Genomic DNA, 13,635 nt, shown 5'->3' on the forward strand with positions numbered 1-13,635 from the left:
CAACGAGGTGAACGTAAATATAAGGGTTGTTGTGTGTATTTTTTTTGGGGGGGGGGGGGGGGGGGAGGGAGAGGGGATTCTTTTTTTCATGTTGGAATATTTATATCTGCCTTTTGCAGCAGGCCGTGTTTTACCATCTCCAGCAAAGTGATTGATGAGAAAGATGTAGTTCATAAAGTTATTTGCACTTGATTAAAGAGAAAAATGTATCTGAACTTTGTAAAAAGAAATGTTTGCATTTTGTATTGTCTTTTTTTAATTATTAAATGGAATTTCTTGGTGTTGTGTTGATCTTTCAGAAGCTGGCTCTGCTGCTTGTTTTAAAAGGTTTCTAACAGCGGGGTCCAAAGCTATTTTCATTGTTTTGTTCTTCAGATGCTCAGACAAGCTCTTTTTGAGGGCGTAGAGCTTTGCTTCCAGCTTAAATCCTACAGATTTCCATAGGCTCTGCAGTCATTACACAATGCATTTATTTATATACATTAATTAGATGCAACATATCTCACTTTTAGCCCAGAACATTGAGTTGAACAGCAACTACTCCATGCTTCTCTGCAGAGCAAAGCAGAGCCAACGAGGAACCCCTCACTGAGCTGCAACTCCCCCCCCTTACCCCCAGCACCTTCCAAATCCCGATGTAACTGGAGCCAGCTGAAAGACCCATCAAGTCCTCATGAGCTGCTGCTGTGCAGCCCCTCCTGCAGCCATTGGTCACCTTAAGGGCAGCAGAACCCTATAAAATGCAAATGCCCCATAAACCCCCACCCTGAGAGCCGGCAGGATGCTGTTCCTGGGATGGCAGAAGGGAGCCCTGGGCTGTAAGATGACTGCTGTGTGCAGGAGCTGTTTTGGGCACTGAGCCCTTCCTTAGTTTTGAGGTAAGCACCCCAATTTTGCTCGTGCTAGCTGCTGAGTGGTTCCCCCCTCCTGCTCTGAATGCAGGGTGACAAGCTTGTCTACTTCACAAGAAATCAGCTTGTGTGACTCAGGAAGCTCAAACGCAAATGTAAGGCTGATGCTTCCCCTGAATTCACGCCTCTTTCAATTTAACAGCATTTAAAACCTTCCTCACTGCAAGGAAGCGAGCAGCTCTTCAGAAAGTCTTGCCCAATAAGCTTTGGAGGAATGCAACCACACAGCTGTAAGATGTCCTAAAAGTTTATTGCCACCCAGTTAGTACAGACGCTGGGGCTTCCCCATGGTGCTCTTGATATACAAAGCACGCACGTTCTGCCAGTTCTTCTTCAGCAAGGACACCAGGAAGTTGATGGCCAGGTGGATGTTGTAGACAAGTTCATCCTCTGTCATCTTCACGTGACCGACAGCCACAGCCAGACAGAGCACCTGGGGACAAGGACACCACGGTCACCTATGGGCTGACAGAACAACCAGAGCACCCAGGGATCCCCCCCACGGCCTGTCCCTGCAGCTAACTTCTCCAGCCCATCCATGGCAAAGTGCTTCTACACAGCTCGCTGTCTGGCACGTGGCTCCCATGGATGTCTGGCAGCATCTGGGTGCAATCTGAGCAACAGCTGGCACAGGTCTGGCTTCCTCACAGCGCGAAGGTGGCGCAGTGAAGGCAGCAAGCAGCCATCTCCTGAAGCTGGGAGGGACGTGCAAAGCGCCGCTCTGAACTGGTAGGGAAGCAGCAGAGCTCTCGTGTAACTAATCCCATGCCTGACTCACCAGGCAGCGCTGGCACGTTTCCTGCACACTGCTAACCCAGCAGCACAGCCTATCAGCTCCAAACTTCACTGCTACGCATGGCGCCAGCTTCACTTTTTGTTTTGGCACCAGCCACCAGCCCTTTCTTTCTGCACATAATACACATGGGCCAAGCCTTTGCCTGCTAGCCTTGCAGAGGAGCTTGTAAGTCAACGTTCCCCACGGGCTGAAGACAAAAGGATTTACGAGCAAACTGACGAGAGAAGCGTCAGGACATCATTAGCTCTGTTACTTTAAATGCTGAAGCATTTGCAAACTATTGCATTTACTGCGTCCTCCCAGCTGTGCCTTCAGGCTCACATCAGCTGGCGTCTGAGGATGCACCTCAGCTAGCAGAGCTGCTAATTCTGAATAATACCCAGGAGTCACATTTAGACCACTGTCACGAGATTAAAATGCCTGAGCAGGGTTATTTTGGTTTGAGGGCGCTGGCTTGCCTCGGCATCTCTCGACAGGCGCAGACATCCACAGAGCTGCTGCAAAGTTCACTTGCAGAGTCAAGTCCCAAACGTGCTTCTGCCAAAGCACAGCAGTGAGCACAAAGCCACCGGGGCGCCCGGCTCCAGAGCCGCACCCTGCAGTCACCCACTTCCCGGAGGTGTTAATTGTGACCAATTGTGCTCAGCGCTCAGACATCAGCATCATCTCCTCATCGCTTTTCTAAGCTCTTCTAACCGCAGATCAATCGTTCTTTTCCACTTAGCTGAATGGTGACTGCGCTGCTTTGCTGCCCAGCACAACGCTGGATGCTCCTCACCAGGAGCTGCTGAAGACACTGGGGGACACCTACAGACCAGCCCAGGGATCGCAGCCACAACCAAGGGACACCAATCACCCACCGCCCCCCAGGTGAGCGGCTGCCAACTGGAAGCCCTGAGCTCTTTACCTTCTTCATCTGAAACTTGATGGTAGATTTGACCTCATCAACCTTGGCCACCAGGTTCTCATTGTGAGTGAGGAGAGAAGGGAATTTGCCAGCTTTGTTCAGACCTGGACCCAGGATTCGAGGAATCTGCTTGATCAAGGACTCTGAAGCCAGGAAGGCATCATACTTCTTAGCTGTGAGAACAAAAGCAGGTAAGGAAGCGCTCTCAGCTCTAACCCAGAGCTTGAAACCAACAGCTCGGGTGAGACTGCACTGCTGCACGTCCCCCTGTGCAAACATTTCCATGTTCCAAAGCCCTGCGTTTCCCTCATACTGCATTATAAGCCATTCTTGTCACGCCGGCCAAACTCCTCCAGGACTCAGAGCCTGACATCCTGGCAGCAATCCCATTAACTGTACAGAGGACTTCCCTGAAATGCACAGCATTTATCCAGCTGCATTACGGACACTTGGAGCTCTACTAGAATTCTCCTTCTGTATTCTGTTCATATGTGAAGAGTGTGGATGCCCCATCCCTGCAGGCATTCAGGCCAGGCTGGATGTGGCTCTGGACAGCCTGGTTTGGTGGTTGGTGACCCTGCACACAGCAGGGGGTTGAAACGAGGTGATCATTGTGGTCCTTTTCAACCCAGGCCATTCCCATGATGATGATTCTATGATGCCACAGACCTGAGAGAGGCTTAGGTTACAGTAACCATATTCTACGTTGTTTTCCAACCTCCTATGCTTCCAAGGACTGAATGGTAAGCTTTCCTTGTCTGCTCAAGATACTTATCAAAATGACTTTCATTCTGTAGGAAAGGTTTTATCTGCTATAAGTAAAAGTAACCCAACTCCATCCTGTTCACTGCAGTATGGCAGGATTAGAGCAAGTTTCACCTCTAATTCTACTTGGCTTTGTTGCACTTTCTTTCCCTGAAAGTCATGGCATGCTGAAGGAGGGAAGATAACTTCTCAAGGAGATGGAACAGCTCTCCTGTATGCCCTCCTCCTGGAAGAGGGCAATCATTGCACTCCTACAGCACTGCCCTGCCAGGCATTTCACACTGTACGAGGCCCTAAGGTTTGCTGGGTAGCTCCTAGATAGAATCCTACTCTTCAAGAGTAATCAGTTTTCTGTTCTCTGCCGCTAATCCTGACATGGGAATGCGAGCATGGGGAAATCTGCTGTCACAGGCTCAGCCATGGCACCCAGAGACCAACCCACACCCCGCTCACCCAGCTTCTTCACCAGCTTCTTATTTTTGTTGAGCTTCTTCAGAGCCTCTATGTCCATGTGAGGGATTTCCACCGCTTTGGCCTCATCGCAGTGCTGCTGATCCCCCAGCAAGCAGACAGAGAATTTGGGCCGTGGGGTCGACTTCAGCCTGCAGACAGAGCCCAAATTTTACCCGGTGTGCCACGGATGCCACGCAGCTCAGAGGGACCCGCATGCAGATACCTTACCGCAGCTCCTCACATCTTCCTCCACGCTCAGAACCTGCCTCTGGGGCAGGGCGGCGGGGGCAGCACCCCACACCTCCCCTCTTGTTTTAAGACCCAGGGTGGGGGTCCGTCCAGCCGCACCCGCTCGGGGGTGACAGTCTGAACTACCCGGGGCGTTCAGCAGCACGGCCTGCAGCAGGGAAGCCACCCTCGGCTGAGGGCCGCGGGCTGAAGGCTGGGTGTGAGCAAGAGGATGCCGAACCTGACGGTGCCGGAGAACCGCTTGTCTTTCTGCGGGTCGTAATTCTTCAGGCTGATCTGCAGCTCCACCGTCTCCACAAACCTGAGGGAAGAGTCCAGGTCAGGCCCTGCACGGGGCGCGAGGCCTCAGCCGGGCACAGGGCAGGGCTCGTACTTGCGCTTCTTGGTCTTGCTGCCCTGCAGCACCTCCTTCACCGCCTCGTACAGCGTGTCGCGGGACACTTTGCTGCTGCGGGGGGAAACAGAAGACAGGCTCAGGCGCGGGCCCAGCGCAGGCCGCGGAACGGGGACCGGGCCCAACAACGAAACCCAGCCCGGCCCGAACTCCATCCGCGCTCTCCCCCACCGCCCACCCCTTCCCCGCCATCGGACCCGGTGACCCACACCCTGCCCGGCGGCCGGGCCGCGGATGGCGATGGATAACGCCGCGCTCCGGCACCCACCTCATGGCGGCGGTTCAGGCGGAGAGGGCGGGGCGGGGCGATCCGCGCTTTATAAGTACGGCTGAGATCTCGCGAGCTTTCCTCAGCGCCATGCTGGGAGTGGCGCGGTGTGGCAGTGAGGTCAGGAAGTGGCGGAAGGGAGCCGGGAGAGCTCACGTGTCTGAACCCGGCCTCTCCACAACTTCCGGAAAGAGGCCCCAGAACCTGGATATTGCGCGGGGAGCGGCTGTGGCGGCGGTGCGTTGTGTGTGAGGGTCGCGTGTGAGGCTGCCAGGCCGTGATGGAGAGCTTGCAGGCAGTGACCCTTAGCGATGGGACAACAGCCTCCGAGCAGCAGGTTGCCAAAGGTAAAGGAGTCTTTGGGCTGTGAGGTCTCAAAGTCTCTTCAGAACCCCATGAGGTTGGAGATAAGGCGTGAGATCGCCGTGGATCTTGTATAGGATGCTTCCGACTGTCTTAGATTGGCACAGAAGACTGTGCAGGAATCAGAGAGGTTGGAAGGGGCCTCTGGAGATTGAGTCCAACCTCTCTGCCAAAGGAGGTTCCTGACAGCTGGTTGCACAGGAAAGCATCCAGGCAGGTCTCAAAAGGTCTGCAGAGAAGATGACTCCACAGCCTGTTCCAATGCTCCGCCGCCCTCCCAGTGAAGAAGTTCTTTTGCACATTTGTATGGAACTTTCTGCATCGCAGTTTTTGCCCACTGCCCCTCGTCCTGTTGCTGCAAAGAGCCCAGCCCTATCCGGACTTCTGCACTTCAGATCTTTGCAAACATTGAGGTCACCTCTGAGCCTTCTCCAGGTTGAAAGGCCTCACGTCTCTCAGCCTTTCCTCACATAGGAGATGCATCCACGAATAAAATATCTCTGCTTTAGAAATAAAGCTTTGGTGATAGGAGAGCTGTTGCAGTAGAAAATGAAGGTTCTGTCCAGACTGGAAAAATGGAGTTCCCTGTATGTTCTGTGGGCAAAACTTCCCCTGAAGCTAAGCAGAATGTTTGACCTCACTGAAGTGCGTAGCATCTGGTTCCCAATAAAGCTTTTCTCACTCAAAAGGATGCTGAGCTCAGTGTTGGTTAAAATGCAATTCCTGTCCTTTTTCTGGGGTGTGCTGGAGCGCGTGCTCCTTTCTTCACCACCTGCTGTTCCCAAGCACTGTGCCTCCTCCCAGCCTACAGAGTGCGCTCTGCAAGAGTTCCATCTCCTGGTCATTGCTGTTTCACTTACTTTTCTGTATAAACTCACTGCAAGTTTATTAAATTTGTGAAGCTGAAAACCACTAAGTTTTGTGACTTCTCCCTGCAAACACTGCATGAGTTGAAAGCAATTTAAGTTTGAGGAGGATGGAGCAACATCCTCTCTGCATCAAATAATTAAGTAACTAAAATATTGTTGCAGAATAAGTCATACTTTCACTATTTTTAAGAGTCCACTCTTCACAGCTCATCAAAGCAAGTAATGCTTTAGATCCTTTCAAGCCAAAACTTTTTCAAGTGTTGATCCCCAACCATGTTGAAGAAAATACATTTTCAGGCCCTGCTGGTGCCATTAAAAGCTCCCAATTGAGTTTTCACCAGCAGAATGTAATTGCTTTCTATTTTAAAGCCAAAGTACTTTGCACACGTTGTTCTTTCTGCTTCAAACAAGTGATTGTAAATAAGTGATAACTGAGATTCTTTGCCTTTTACCCTCCTGCTTAGGAAAGGGAGGATCCAGCTTTTCTGGGGAGATAAGTGTTTCTATGGCTGTTTGAGGGAAAGCTTGATTAACAGCAGCATTCAAATGACAGTTGTGCTTTCTGCATGGCTGTATTCCTTGAGAAGGTGCAACAAAGGAAGGGGACAGCTCATTAGGCAGTGTGGACTTTGAGGGCAGTGCTAATAGCATTCTTTTTAACTGTGTCGGGTGAAAAGGTAATTGAAGAGCAAGTCACTGAAACTGAAGACGAAAACAGCGTACATCCATCCAGTGGTAGTTCAGAAAGGTGAGAACCATACATTCACCTTTCTTTAGAAGGATGCTGGTGGGACTGAAACCATCTGTGTCTTCACAGTTGTGCTGTAGCTTTGAGCCCATCTGAGATAGGGTTTCCTTGTCCAGCTGAATGAACAAGGACAAAGAACATGTGGTTTCCTGAAGAGTTCTTAGCAATGTGACAAGAAGCTAAATTTGCCAAAGTTTGTGATATGTTTCACCTGTGGACTCACACATATTGTCAGTTTGATAGATAACAAATCTACAAGCCAGGCCAGTAATCTGTGTGCTGTGGTTTTGCTGACTGCAGAGCCCAAACACGTTTTGTTTTACCTAGGAGCAGTTGGACAGGAGTTTCTGTGAACCATGAGATAATATATTATTCCTGGATTAGATGTTTGAGGGGGAAGATGTTTTGAGGAGGGAGGGTAGAGATTGTTGGAAGCTGTGTCACCATGGTTGTACATCTGGGACATGGTGTAAGACGTGAGCATTACCTCAAAGAGCCAAAGACTGCCATAAAATTATTCATAAAACATTAAAAACCTTGATGTGGACAGGGATGAGGGGCTCAGGTGGTGTCTTAAAACTACAGTTGTGGTTGACTTTGAGCACAAGCAGGCTGCCCTGCCCCGTGTGCTTCTCTGGCTATGAACACTGCAGTGCTCAGGATGTAATGCCCCTCCATCCCATCTGAGTCTTCCAGTCATGTGCTTGGAATTTTTTTCTCCTTCTTTCAGATTTTGTAGCTTTTGAAGATGGACAGCCAGTAGTTTCGGAAGACAGGGGTATGGCCTACATACCTAAAGGTAAAGAATATTCCCCATTCTTTCCTTGGCAGCTGGGGCAAAAGCTGCTGAAGTGTTGCAGATTTCCAAGGCTGGAGGTAGCCTGGGGAGGTGAAGAGTGATTTACACTCAGCAGCTCTGCTGTGTTTGATTTTGTCTATTTCTCTTGCAGAAGGTTTTGATTCCAGCACTTCAGAGGCTGTCCAGCCAGAGGGTGGCTCCACCACCAACAGCCATTCTGCCATCGTGCTCCCTGACACATGGAAGTGCAGGCAGAAACAAGGCAAGAGGAGAAAGATGATGCCTTTGATGTCAGGACCATTAATGCATTAAAGCAGTATGCCAACAAGGTGAAGATGCAATTGTTTCCTTAATGGTCTTCCAGCAGCACTGAGGGACTGTGGTATTTCACATCTGACCTGGAATTTGTCTCCTTTAAGTTGCACTTATGTACAAATTAGAAGTGCACAAAGTAGTACACAAAGTAGAGCCAACTTTGGGAAGGTAAGCTGGTCAGGGCTTCTGTGGGTGTCACCACTGACAGGTGGCTGAAAAGGGCCTGGAGAGTGGCAGGTTCCTTCTGCAGCACCTAGCCAGTACCCACAGAGTGCTGGGCCTTTTACTCTGCAGGCACAGATTTGAGAAAGCAGAGCTGCTGTGATACAGCTCAGATGTTTTCCAAGGTAGGAAATATGAACTAGGAATGGGAAATGCTGGTTTCTAGAGCCTTGCTTTGTAATCTGTGTTGCACCATAAGTGTGCAAACTGTGTTTGTAGAAGCACACTTTTGTGGGGCAACTGAAGGACTGTGTATGAATGGTAAGGAAAGAAACAATTTGAATGGGCTTCGGTGGCAGCTGCTGTGGTGGCTGGCTGAATTAATTTCCACTCATTGGCTCGACAGCATTTGCAGGAGCAGGAAGTGCACAGCAACGAGAAGAGGATACGAGCTGCCCATAAAGCACACCGCTGTGGGTACGCAGGCTGTGGTCGCATCTACACCACTGCCCAACATCTGAAGGTAAAGCAGCTAACATGCAGTCATGGTGTGCAGACCAAGTATGCCCCCATGTTCTAGTGCCAGATCAGAGTGTTCCTACACAAAGGAAGAGGGAAATGCTCCTTTGGAAAAGGTCAGGTGTTTCAAGAGAAAGGTCAGGATACCCTTTGGCACTGAGGCATCATTCTGCAGTGAGTTTTTCTCTGAGGACTTCAAGGAGATGCTTTTAACCTTGAAGAACCAGGAAAAAGTATCCATAATTTGGAATAAATCAAGTGGGAATGTATCACTGAGAAGAGGCTTTGTCCCATGAAAGAGGTTTGTTAACTGGCCAATATGAAATCCAGCAGAGAACTCGAGATTCTCTCCAGCTGCTAGATTTCCACATGCTGTTTTCCTTACCATAGAGTCATAGAATCACCAAGGTTGGAACTTGAGCTTTCTCTTCCAGGCACATGAACGTTCTCATACAGGTGACCGGCCATATGCATGTCGCTTCCCAAGTTGTGGGAAGACATTTGCAACAGGTAACAGTTTCTCTCGTGTGAAAATTCTGTCTTCAGTCTTATCAAAATCACCTATCAGCCCTTCTTTCCAGCAGAGCACAGTAAGCACAGCCTTTTGATAAGGAATTGCAATACGGGAGGCTGCTCAGGACTGAACTGATTACAGACAGCTTAGAGGAGCTAAAAGAAGAAGCTGAGTAGTCAGGGGTGTTGTGAGGCTCTTTGAATATTTCTTCCCCTTCAGCTTTGTGAACACAGGATAGACGTGTGCGTGATCTGAGAGCTGTTACACAGCTTGCCATCTTAGTTCCTTCTCATTGTAAAATTAATGTTGTGGTTTCTTTACTGGGCAGCGTACGGGCAGAAGATCCACATGAAAATGCATACTAGTGAGAAACCATTCAAGTGCCCAGAAGACTCATGTAGCAAAGCCTTCAGAGCTGGTGATCTACAGAAACACCTCCGGACACACACAGGTGAGCACCATAAGAGAACTGAGCTCCCCATCGAAAGGGCTTCCAAGATCAAGTACTGCTTCAGCCTCTTGTATCTCGGGTGAAGCAAGGCAGAGCTGAAGTTGTCTTCAGATGGAAGTAGTTGGGCAGTAGCTGATCCCAAGCAGCACTTGGGATTCTCAACTCAGTTGCTAACAGCTCAGTGAAAGGGACAAGGGTGCCGGTTTTACTGGGGGAAATGTACATTTGGTTGGGGCTGATGTGAGATCGCACTGGTGTCGTACTGTGGAGGTGTGTGGGAGCTCACAGGGCTGCGCTCTGGCAGGGCTCCATCAGCTTTACTGTCACTGCAGAGGTGCATCCCTCCAAGTGCCCGTCTGAGTCCTGCGGCCGCTCTTTCACCACCTCCCACATCCTCAGGGTTCACATCTGAACGCACACAGGCGAGCGTCCCTACGCCTGTCCAGAGCCCAGGTGTGGAAGGAGCTTCACCAGCGTCACCAATTACAAGAACCACTAAGAATTCACACAGGTAAGCAGGGGAGGAGGTGAGAAGACCAACAGCTCCTCCCCAGCCTGCACTGATGATGTGTGGCAGCTGGGAAATCTTTGGGTCTGAAACGATCGTGTTCAGGGTGGCCAGGTAATTAGAAGAAATAGGAACCGCTTTATTGGGCTGATTGTTCTGATGGTCTGCTTTCAGCTGTTCTCTCTTGTTAGAGAATCTCTTTGCAGGGCATGATGAGGCCAAGTGGGTTAAGCTCTGCACTGTGGCCTCTGCCCTAGGGGAGAAGCTCTATGCCTGCCCTGTGCCGGGCTGTGGGAAGTGCTTCACAGAGTACTGCAGCCTCTACAAGCCCCAGGTGGTGCACACACGCAGCAGGCCCTACTCCTGCAAGGTCTGTGGGAAGGCCTACAGCCAGAGATCTACGCTGGGCACACACAAGTGCAGCGGCCGCAGAGAGCTGGAGGCCACACAGGAGAGCGAAGAAGTCCAGCAGCAGCTGGAGGGTGAGCAACCACTTCCACGTCACTTGCAGTGTGTCATGCCATGTGGCAGAGGGGAGACAGATGGCAGCAAGGGAGCAAGGGTGTGCTTCTGCTGTCCTTCAGACCTGAGTCTGTGCTGTGGCTTCCACCTCACTCATAAAGCCCAGATTCATGTCACAGCCAAGAGCAAAGTTCTCCCTCCTAGCTGTAGTCATCAGCTGAGAGTGGACTGCATCCAGCTGTGTAGTACAGGGAGACACAAAGGTCCTTCTCTCCAGACTAACACTGGGCTGTTCTTATGATCTTTTGCTCCTCTCTGTTGGCCCTTCAATGACCCAGGGTCAGATATGCACTTTCCTGCTCTCTCCTATTTCACTCTTTGCTTTCCCTGACTTAGTTGCTGCTCCATGAAGAGACAGCGTGTTGCTTTCCCATCAGAGATGGAGAAAGACAAGGATGAGGAGGAATATGATGATGGTATGCCTACACAGGTCTCACTTATCTCTCAGGATGAGACAGAGCAGATATGGACATTAACAGCCTCCAGCACCTGAGGGAGAGCAGTTACCTGAGTGATGTTCTGCCTCTCCCTAGCTTCTTCTATATCCCTTTAGGCACTTCCTGAAGCCACTGAACAGGATGTCCCCTTGGGGGCCGGATCTCAGCTTGGTCTTCTCTAAAAGGCTTTTTTTTTTCTGTATAAAACAGACCCTGGGGCTCTGTCTGTCATGATGGTTCCCCCCTTACAGTCCTATCCCACCGCTGCAGCCTTGATGTGAAGGGTAAATCACAGGCCTCTGGTCACCACTTGCCTTGCTGGACAGGGTCTTGCAGGCATTTGTCTGGGCTTATGTGCTGTGCCACCAGCCCTCGCCTCCTGCACAGCTGTCAGAAAGCAGCTCCCACTCTTTGCTGACACAGGCTGGATTTGGAGATTGTTTTTCCATAGTTTGTAAACAGCAGCGCTTTTCTTGCACATACTTCCCTGCACGAGCTGCCTGTCTGCTGACTGGGAAAACCTGTGGCTTGGGGCAGAGGAAGCAGCTGCCATGAGTGAGGTTTGTTTCCTGTTAGCATGAGGAGCTGCCTGCGTGAGCTATGCCCAGAGAGAAGATGCTAAATGGAAAAGGAGGTCTTGTTGAAGGGGGTGAGCTAGAGACCAGGGATCTGTGAGGGCTCCATTGATTCTGTCTGTGATCCTGGGCAAAGTCCTTGCAGTTTCTCTGTGCCTTAGGTCTTGCACAATTCTATGATTCCGTGAGGGAGGAGAGAATATTTTAGCCTTTTTGTTACTAAAATCAGGTGTTGTATAAGGCTTCCTGAGAAGCCAGCCTGGCTGAGAGCATCTGCTTTTGTCCTGTCCAGATCAGCTTGTCACAGGAAGACCTGCAGGCCCTGGGCAGTGCAGTCAGCATGGTGATGCAAAGCAGTGCCCTCGCAGTGCCCGAGGAAGAGTTCGTGGGTAGTGACATGCACACCATGACTGTGATCAACGCTGATGGCACTGAGACACAGCCGGTATGGGCAGAAGCAAGGCCTTCCCTCTTCCCTGCAGAAGAGCTGCCTACTGGGAGGGAATCCCACTTTCTTTTATGACACAATTGTCTTGTGTCTTAACTTTTCCTAGGTTACCATAGTCACCTCTGGGCCGGTCATGTCTGAAGAGTCAGCCATTACATCCCTCTGCCATCGGCAGGTGGCATTGTTGGCAGCCACCAATGGTGCTCACATTGCAGTGCAGGTACCACTGAGCATTGCTCCTGCCACCTTTGCTGTGTACATCCCCATCCACTCACCCACTTCAGCCTCTTGCTTTGCGTCTCCTCCTGCCTAGATTGCTTGCTCCTTAACTCCCATGTGCCTTGCATGTGGAGGGGAACATGAATGCCCTGCTTGGGTTGCAGAATGTTCCTTCATAAGCAGCCTTTCCCCATCAGAGTTGTGTCTCTGCTTTGCTGCTCTGCTCCACTGCCAGTCAGTCCCTCACACCTCTGTCCTCTGGGGCAAGGCCAACCCTCCTGAGCACACTTTCTGGGAGGGCAGTGTTATCTCTGACTTTTCTCCCTAGCTTGAAGAGCAGCAGAGCCTGGAGAACAGCATCAGTACGACGGCAGCAGCAATCCAGCATGAACCTGTAACACTGGACACAGCCGTGGCTGAGAATGGCTGCTGAGACCCTGCAGAGCCTCCCAGGCAGGAAGAGCAGGCAGCCAAGCCCGTTCCTCCATGGGTGCATCAGGATCTGCAGGATCTGGGCCAGCAGGCACATGGAAGATGAGCAGTATAGGAGTGAGGGAAGGAGTCTGAGAGCAGCTGGCTTGTGATGTGCAGCAAACAGGCGGTGAGAGCCAATGCTGGCAGTGTTGGGCTGCCAGGATGGCCATGCCAGAAGGGCTCTTCCCTCCATGAGCAGTGTCTATGACAGCTGCTACCTTCTGCTGGAGGCTCTGCTGTTTTCCTTGGCTCAGAGCAGCAGCTCCTTGCTATGGACTCTTGTCATTGTTTTATGATTTAAATTATTGGTATTTCACATCATAATATCATGTAGTGTGCTGGGAGTTAAGGTTAAGGCTGCTGTTCCATGGACTGCTGATATTTCCAGGTACCTGGTTCTCAGAAGAGAAGAACATCTCCCAGAGAGCATCTCAGAAGAAGATCATCTCCTGGAAGATTTTCACTGTTCTGTTTCCATTTTCCGTTTAGAGGGAAATATAAAACTGTTTGCAAGTTGAGACACCTCCCCTTTTACCGCTCATCTGTGCATTGTGTGCTCCCTGGCTGTCTCGCCTTCAGCATTAGAGTAAGGCCTTTGGTTTGGGACAGACTTTCTAATTTTATTTTATTTCTTACCCTCAATTCCAATTATACTGTATTATATTGTAGTATCTCGCATTACAGTATCATGTTTAGTAAATTAGTTTTTCTCCCTTAGCTAATTGCCACTGTGTTGGCTTTGTTAGGCCTATCCTCCTACGTTTTTTTCCCCTTTTCTACCTTCCCCCTCTCCTGAAGTGTTGGTCCATCAGCCCCCCTGCACCCAATAGTCTGGAGGAGATGGCAGGGTATCTTCTATTTACTTCATGCCTAGGATCTCCAAGACCTTGCTGGTCTAACGAAGCAGATACAAAGATTTCAACTCGAGGAACGCAGAATTTTTTTGGAGAGGCATTTTCTGTCCCCTTC

At 50.4% G+C, this 13,635-nt stretch overlaps 2 protein-coding genes across 2 annotated transcripts; one reads left to right on the top strand and one right to left on the bottom strand.

Moving 5' to 3' along the window:
* Positions 1-1,142: 1,142 nt before the first annotated feature.
* On the bottom strand, positions 1,143-4,810 carry RPL10A (ribosomal protein L10a). The gene is made up of 6 exons (XM_052698338.1): positions 4,744-4,810; positions 4,455-4,529; positions 4,302-4,382; positions 3,833-3,981; positions 2,615-2,787; positions 1,143-1,344 (listed from the first exon to the last, which is right to left on the bottom strand). The coding sequence occupies exons 1-6, from the start codon at positions 4,746-4,748 to the stop codon at positions 1,174-1,176; spliced, it is 654 nt and encodes a 217-aa protein (XP_052554298.1). The 5' UTR covers positions 4,749-4,810; the 3' UTR covers positions 1,143-1,173.
* Positions 4,811-5,054: 244 nt separating this feature from the next.
* On the top strand, positions 5,055-13,337 carry ZNF76 (zinc finger protein 76). Its single transcript, XM_052698018.1, is given in 16 exon segments — positions 5,055-5,090; positions 6,653-6,693; positions 6,695-6,723; positions 7,454-7,522; positions 7,674-7,757; positions 7,760-7,851; positions 8,406-8,522; positions 8,953-9,028; positions 9,361-9,483; positions 9,816-9,977; positions 9,980-9,994; positions 10,249-10,498; positions 10,868-10,973; positions 11,815-11,970; positions 12,080-12,193; positions 12,521-13,337. Coding segments are annotated over 16 exon segments (1,575 nt in total). The 3' UTR covers positions 12,626-13,337.
* Positions 13,338-13,635: the final 298 nt, after the last annotated feature.

This window comes from Tympanuchus pallidicinctus, unplaced genomic scaffold (assembly GCF_026119805.1).
Source record: "Tympanuchus pallidicinctus isolate F22 unplaced genomic scaffold, pur_lepc_1.0 scaffold32, whole genome shotgun sequence".
Classification (NCBI taxonomy): Eukaryota; Metazoa; Chordata; class Aves; order Galliformes; family Phasianidae; genus Tympanuchus; species Tympanuchus pallidicinctus.